General features: G+C 45.4%; 1 protein-coding gene across 1 annotated transcript in view; it reads right to left on the bottom strand.

Annotated features, from left to right (window-relative positions):
• Positions 1–8,168, bottom strand: part of dab1a (DAB adaptor protein 1a) — a gene marked incomplete at both ends in the record, with an annotated part of 105,292 nt that overhangs the window by 32,443 nt on the left and 64,681 nt on the right. The window contains 3 exons of the mRNA XM_084067450.1: positions 543–581; positions 1,790–1,909; positions 7,173–7,304. Of these exons, the coding sequence (XP_083923576.1) occupies positions 543–581; positions 1,790–1,909; positions 7,173–7,304 (291 nt within the window). The remainder of the gene's footprint in view (positions 1–542; positions 582–1,789; positions 1,910–7,172; positions 7,305–8,168) is intronic.

Below are 8,168 nucleotides of genomic sequence, written 5' to 3'. Positions count from 1 at the left end.
TGAGAAGATTGCAGAGCATATTTAAACAGCTTCAGAGAAAATGGATGTGTATCTCTCTGCTTTCTTCTCTCTCCCTCTCTGTCTCTCTCTCCCTTCCTACACTGTTTCTCTCTCTCTCTCTCTCTCTTTCAAGTACGCACGCACACACACACACACATGTACAAATACACATGCTCATATATATGTTTATAGACAAACTACTTGCTCACACACACGCAAGCACACACATCAAAGAAATAACTCATAATTCTCGGCTTGAGTTGATATACAGACATCTGGGCGTCTAAACTGAACACATCAACCAGCCACACACTTGTCACCCTGTCACCAAACAGGGCCTGTCACAGAGTGCACACACACACACGCACACGCACACACACACACACACACACACACACACACACACACACACACACACACACACACACACACACACACACAGGAACAAGCTGATAGGGTAGAATGCAGCCCGGGGATAATAGGAGGGGTTTAGAGAGAGAGAGAGAGCAGCGAATCTGATTGGTCAAGGTAAAGAAAGTTACCTGGTAGACGGGATCTTCGAGGTCCTCCTCCAGTATTGTCTGGTGGTTTATGTCAGCAAGCGTGGGGAGGCGGAGAAAGGGATCACAAAGAGGGAGGTGAAGAAAGGTAGAGGAGAGAGAGAGAGAGAGAGAGAGAGAGAGAGAGAGAGAGAGAGAGAGAGAGAGAGAGAGGTGGACAGAGTTACGGCGGAGGAGAGGACAGTGTGGGCGTTACAGCGCAGCAGAACAAAACAGCAGTTACGGTAATCGTTCGGCATTTATCACATGCAGAGAGAGAGAGAGAGAGAGAGACGGAGAGAGAGAGAGAGAAGGAGAGAGAGAGAGAGAGTTAGAGGGTGCTAGGAAGCTAGGAAGGAATCCATCGCTGTCGGGCAGAAACCTCTAATCTCCGTATTCTAACTTTTCGTGTTTTTTCGTAAATTAGCACCCCACTTGATCATACTACAGCGTCACACAAAAGCATCAAAAGTAGCAGATCTACAAGCTCGAAACGCGTCGCTTCGCGCCGCGTTTCGAGCTTGTAGATCTGCTACTTTTGATGCTTTTGCATTTGAAGACTGAAAAGTAACAGTTTTGGACATATGAGGTTTCCACCGCGACAGAGACAAATGAAAAAGGGCAATAGAGGAGACAACGCAGATAAAGGAGATGTATGGACACACCGCTAACGCTGGCGTGGAAGTGGAGGCACCGACCAACTGGCTAATTTGATTTGTTTCTTTCAAGACTTTCTATTAAGAGTCTCTCTGACTCTCACCGCTAATGATACAGTATTTATGCATTATCCACCATTCATTATGGTGGAGAGAAATACCGCACAATGGGCAAACGATAAACCACAGCCCGGTAGATTATGTGCAATATTTGAGAGAATTGTCTATTTTACGATAAAAAAGCACAACATTGGCATACACGTTAACAGGGAGAGTTTTGGCTAGAAGTAGAAGTAAGCCTTGCCGAACCATGTCGCCCATTAGGTCAGGAGCCTATCTCCTGTTTCTGTAGTGTGAGGCGGTTTGATGTACTAGTACAGGGGTTCCCAAAGAACTGGAGAGACATGGAGACTCCTGTTACTGAACAAACACTCTATATCAATGATTACTATCAGAATATAGAGCTATTTAACACTTATTTTAACCAAAGAAAATCACTTACCCTACCTTTAATGGTTCTCTGAGTGTGTGCAAATGGTTTCATTTGGGTGCTCTCTCCAGTCACAAAAGGCTAAACGGTGAGACTTTGTGTACCTGATAGACGGCCTGCTCACACTGCTTGTCTTTCTGAGCCTTCTTCTCCAGCTCTTCTCTCTGCTTGATCTCATAGATGAGCTGAAAGAGATCCCGAAGGTCCAGGATGACTGGCTCAGCCTGGGGACACACCACACAACACAACACACGCGTTAACACACACAGCTAGTGTACACACACGCACACGCACGCACGCACGCACGCGCAAGCTCACGCGCACACACACACACACACACACACACACACACACACACACACACACACACACACACACACACACACACACACACACACACACACACACACACACACACACACACACACACACACACACACACACACACACATTCTCTGCTTTTAGGCTTGCTTTGGAAATGGCTTTCAACAGAGGACTTTGGAAGTGAAACACCAATTACTTTGAGAGTTTAGTCCAGAATTGGCCAGTTAAGGGCCCCAACTCTTTAAGTCTTCATCTTTGCCAGAACAGAATGGAGGCTGCTGTGTTATCTCACATCAAAGCAGCAGTGAAAGCACTAGTTCTTTTCCAATTGCAGGCTAAAAACTCTGCCCTAAAAGACTCACATAAAAATAAAGACAGCTCTGTCTCTGCTCACCCATTTACCCCCCACACACACACACACACACACACACACACACACACACACACACACACACACACACACACACACACACACACACACACACACACACACACACACACACACACACAGTGTGCTAAATTGTACTCTACTCATTTGCAGTGACTTGGAGGGACGAGCTGTCGAACATCAAACAGTACAAGACGGTTTCGTACCATGGCACACTTCATTGTTCATTATGCATAATTCATAACCATTAGAGAGCAAAAGCACACCACCTGCATTGACTTACATTCCAGAGATATCGCCTTATCCTAACCTTAACCCTATAAAGGACATATGCCCAACCTTAACCATTACCCTAACTGTTAGGGCCTAACAGATACCATATCCTGAAGAAGGCAGTTACTGTACCTACCGAAACGTTGGTTTGTTTACTCTGCGTCCTATACAATATTTCCACTTTGGCTACCTTGCGTGTGTGGCCACCTTCTTATCTCTTGAAGACCACTATTTAGTTTATTCTGCCGTTGGCTGGCACCACCATAAGGACTTTGGTGTGCGTAGCATTGTCGTACACAGTACCTAACAGACACCATGCCTTTAACCCAAATCCACACAACACAACACATGCATGCCTAACCCCAATCCTAACCCCTTGACCTTAAACCCAACCGTACCCAACCCAACCGGGACCAGTGGCTTCCAAGTCACTTCCTGACTTGCCTGAGTAATTGGGGACGTTTGGAAATATCAGTCCAGTAGAACCATGGCCTGACTGAGAAGCAGTGTTGATAAAATTCCATTTAGTTTTAGTCATATTCATCTGAAATGTTTTAGTATTTGTCTAGTGTTAGTCGACTAAATATCATAAGATTATAGTCGACTAAATCTATAGTTGATTTAGTCTACAAAAATGTATTTTGGCGGTGCCTTGATGGCGCCGTAGTGGCTGATTTTACACTTTGTTGCATGCTGAAAATAGCCGATCTACGATCACAACGCGTCGCAGCGCGACGCGTTGTGAGCTAGTAGATCCACTATTCTCAGAGTGCAACACCCGAGCACAAACCAAACATAAATTGACTTGTCTTTTAGTTCTACTGGATCTCTTCTCCACTAGTCCCTCAATAACATTTTAGTCTAGTTTTTATTTGTTGACGAAATTGTCAATATATTTAATCTAAGTTTTAGTTATAAAATCTTAGTTTTTATTTCGTTTTTATTTCGTTTTCATCAGTGAAAAAAGGTAGTCGACGAACATCATTTTCGTCATAGTTTTAGTCGTCAAAATCAACACCACTGAGAAGCGAAGTGAGAAAAGAAATCAGACTGAGCCGAACAAAGCGAATCAGTCTGAATCCCAGGCTAGTCTGGAGGAGAGCTGGGTGTCCGACTGTGCTTCTGTGTGTGTCTCCGTGTGTGCGTATACTTGTGGATATCAGAGTCAGAAGTGGCACGAGTTCAAGCCCAGCGAGGATGGATGTGCCATTAGAAGCGGTGACACGCACTCAAACCCTCATCGACTCACTATGGGAAATCAATACGCTCTACGGAGGGAGAGAGAGAGAACCAGCTGGAGCCAGACTACACGAGCCCCAGCGTAGCGTACTGACACAACAGCAGCAGTCACCACAATAATAACAACAGGTCCAAGATGGGGTCACTCAATATCTCTCATATGTCGGCTAGTGAATGTACACGACGCGCTGGGAGACGCACGCACGCACACGCATGCACACGCACACGCGCACGCGCACACGCACACACACACACACACACACACACACAGAAAGACAGTAATAGACACACACATCAAGGAACGCACAGAAAGACAGTACTAGTAAACACGCGCGCACACAAACACACACACACACACACACACACACACACACACACACACACACACACACACACACACACACACACACACACACACACACCCACACACACACGCACACGCAGACGCACACCCCCACGCACACACACACGTGCACACACGCCACGCCACGCACGCGCAAACTGCATATTAGATCTCTCTCGCTATCTGACATATTGTTGGTAAGGTAAGGTTGGCAATGACCAGTGGTGGAAAAAGCACTTACATTTTTTACTTAAGTAAAAGTATCAATACTGCAATGTAGAAGTACTCTGTTACACGCAAAAGTCTGAAATTAAAAATTGACTTGAGTAAAAGTACAAAAGTATTGGTATCAAAATGTACTTAAAGTACCAAAAGTAGAAAGTACTCATTATGCAGAATGTCACATTTCAAGTTTTCAAATGGATAAAAAATATTTTGAAAATAGAAGATCTACAAGCTCACAATGGCCACAGTTACATGGACACTCATGTATTCATTCAGAATGAATTCATTCCGAATGAACTCATTCTGAATAGAGGAATCTGATCCACTCACCTGTTTACATGGGACCTGAATAAAAGTATTCCTCGTTTACACGACCAAAGCATTCATTCAGAATATAACTTTTGACATGCGCAAAGTGGTTCCCGCCTACGCCCGGGCATGGACCAGGGGCCACTACCCGGAGCAGAGCTTCCCCTGGTGGGCATGGGAGGAGGCAATAGCCCCCTTGTGCCTCCGCGGCGGCGGAGGTCTATCGGTCGTAGGCAGGCCGGTAAGCAACGCACCGACTCCTGGCCAGGCAGCGTTGTATGCGGTGCAAGCCTGTGTTCCTTTGTCATCGCCGTTTTAATGCAAAAGTAGCAGATCTACAAGTTCAGACCAGTTTCTTTTTTTGTATTGGTACCAGACACGGTAAAACGTAGGCTAGCCTATAGTATTTGTCACATTTCTCATGTAGGTACCGTACGATGATGTCATCGCGCATTCGCACATGGTCATTATAATAATAAATGGAGAGAGAGAGAGAGAGAGAGAGAGAGAGAGAGAGAGAGAGAGAGAGAGAGAGAGAGAGAGAGAGAGAGAGAGAGAGAGAGCGCAACACTACAGTCTATGATCAATGCGTTTCTGCGTTTACGTGTGGATAGGGATTTAAAAAAAAAATCTTTGTCATGTGGCCAGGGATTCTTTTAAAAACTGAGGACTAAAATACCTGTTTAGAAAAAGATCCCAGCAATCCTCAGAGCGTCCGTTCTCCTGGACAAGTCTGGGCTTAACCATTACAGGCTTATTAAATGACGCTATTAGAATCATTAATTTTATCCCGCAGGAGCGAGCGCTTCTCAGCACCAACCGTGGCTGAATTAGAGATTTGATAGGTCATTTTTGGACAATTCTGACAGCCCTACTAAGCACAGACATGCGCAAAGGAATGCATGTATTCCAAACGGACAGGAGCGTTTGGAATAAAGTGTTTACATGGTCAATTCCGATTGATTTAACCCGATTCAAACGGTCTATACCACCCCTCCTATTCCGAATGAAAATGCATTCGGGTCAGACTGGAATGGAATATTCTATTCCAATTGGGGTGTTTACATGAGCAAATCTATTCGGAATGAATTCATCCATTCATCCATTCCGAATAGAAGTGTATTCATTCCGAATACAACTGTCCATGTAACTGTGGCCAATGTGTCGCATCGCGAGGCATTGTGAGCTTGTAGATCTTCTATTTTCAAACGGCCAAAATGTATACAGTATTTGACCCATATGCCTCGACTATGGTTATTCTTGTTGGATGGAACCGCACAGACGTAAGGTGCAGCAGAGGAGATACTTTTACTCAGTAAAGTAATCCTCCGTGTTAATTTATTCTCGTTTTGCATACCGTATGATTGTAATTATCCATGTGACAAATTATAAAATGTGGCTTTGCAGCGCACTGTTTGTCTGTGTGCTGATGCATCTGTGACTGTCACTGAGGCGTCATGTATAGGCCTAGAAAGAAGCCAGCGTATTCATCAAAACAGTTATTAGTGCCAATGGACGATTCAACAGATTGGACAGGGCAGATAGTGGGGCACAGGGGCGTCAGTTGGGTATGCCAAGGTATGGCAGGCTCCAGGAAAAAATAAAAGAATATAATATATTTTTAAAATAAAATCATGAATAGTAGCCTAATGCAGGTGTAAGACCATTGTGTTTGTATTGTATTATAGGTATAGTGCATAGTTTTCTATGCATTTTGGGGGTTTTGAGCCCTAGGATAGGTGTCCCTTATTTTAATCTCTGGGAGTTGGCAACCCTAACATTGCCATACCTTAGCTTTTGCTGAACTGACGCCACTGGTGGGGCAATTTGTTTATCTTTTTACCTCTTTTTCCTCACCTATTTAGTCGTTATGCCCATGGATTCCTCCCCACACACAGTGTGTTCACTGTGTTGTCACTGCTGTTGAATCGTATTACCTGACAGTGAGTGAGGAGCCCCCACCGGGAGGATGCAGCAGCCTCTTGTCCTACTCCTCCCGCCTAACACTCCCAAGCTGTCAGGCACCTCCCCTGCCCGGCTTCCCTCCCCCAAACACGGGGCCAATTGTGTTCGTATAGACTATAGACCATAGATATAGAAACCTAGATACCTCATTGGCCTCTGCAGTTCACTGGAGCGACCTGTATCGCGGCTGCCATTTTGTAGAAGGCAAGCTTCCTGACTACTGGCCAATCACAGGCTGTCTTTTCCCGGAAAAGTTTTCCGGGACTTGTCAGAATCCGTTACATTTTTTTTCATACAACTTATACAAGAGCCGGAGGAGGAGTGTACCTTTTCACACACACACACACACACACACACACACACACACACACGCACACACACACACACACACACACACACACAAACACGCACACGCACTAACCGACTGAGCCGTCTTGATTGCCACAAAGCGGTGGTTCCCTTCCTTCCCGCAGACGTAGCCGAAGGCCCGGTGGTCTGTGATGTCCTTGGCGATGTAGGAGATCTCATGGACCGCATGGTGGTGCTGAAGGACCTGGGGGGGGGGGGGGACGACGACAATGAGTCATCAATACAAACCTCAATATCAAATCAATACCAAAGTACCTCCAAGCACCCTCCCCCCCTCCACACACACACACACACACACACACACACACACACATTTATTATTATTATTTTTTTATCCCGTGATTTTGTAACCCGTATTTTTCACCCGGTGCCAATTTTCTAAGTGATCCTGGGCGCTACACTCCCCTCACCAGCCTAGGGAGGCCAGGCCCAAAGCTCATGGATCCTGCAATGCATGAGAGCCAACTGACCTTCTTCTCACCTGACAGGGGGGAGTTTCCCTGGTTGAACGTAACGCGTGGAAGGAACACGTTATTCCAACCAGTTCCTTCCCCCTCCATTAGGCGCCTCGGCTGACATGGAGGAGGCGGTATAGCGACCAGGATTACTACATGTTTTGTGAGGGTATTAACTACCCTGAGAGACACGGGGAGAACATGCAAGCTCCACACAGAGTTTGAATTTATAATAATAATAATAATAGTATTTATTGTCCCCTCAGGGATATTCAACACATAGCCATATGGCACAGAACAACATAACACCAAGACAATACATGAAGACCCCAGTATACACACAAACCATCCTATCAGCGAGGCAGTTTGTTTAATGCAGCAATGGCTGAAGGGACAAAACTCCTTCTAAAACTAACTTTTTCCCATTTCAAAGTTATCTTGGTCCAGATGGCATGAGTCTGAAGTGACGATGCTAAACGCGTGATGGCTTTATAGGCTCTATGCACAGCAGCCATATTATCACTTCCTTCACAGGTGTTACCAATGATACTAATGAAGGCTCTGTTCCATTTAGTGTAGCACAGTGGTTTCCA

This window comes from Gymnoscopelus microlampas, assembly GCF_963454915.1.
Source record: "Gymnoscopelus microlampas genome assembly, chromosome: 9".
In the NCBI taxonomy this organism is placed as follows: Eukaryota; Metazoa; Chordata; class Actinopteri; order Myctophiformes; family Myctophidae; genus Gymnoscopelus; species Gymnoscopelus microlampas.
The sequence above is the reverse complement of the archived record's forward strand: the minus strand, read 5'-3'. Positions and strand labels throughout refer to the sequence as shown.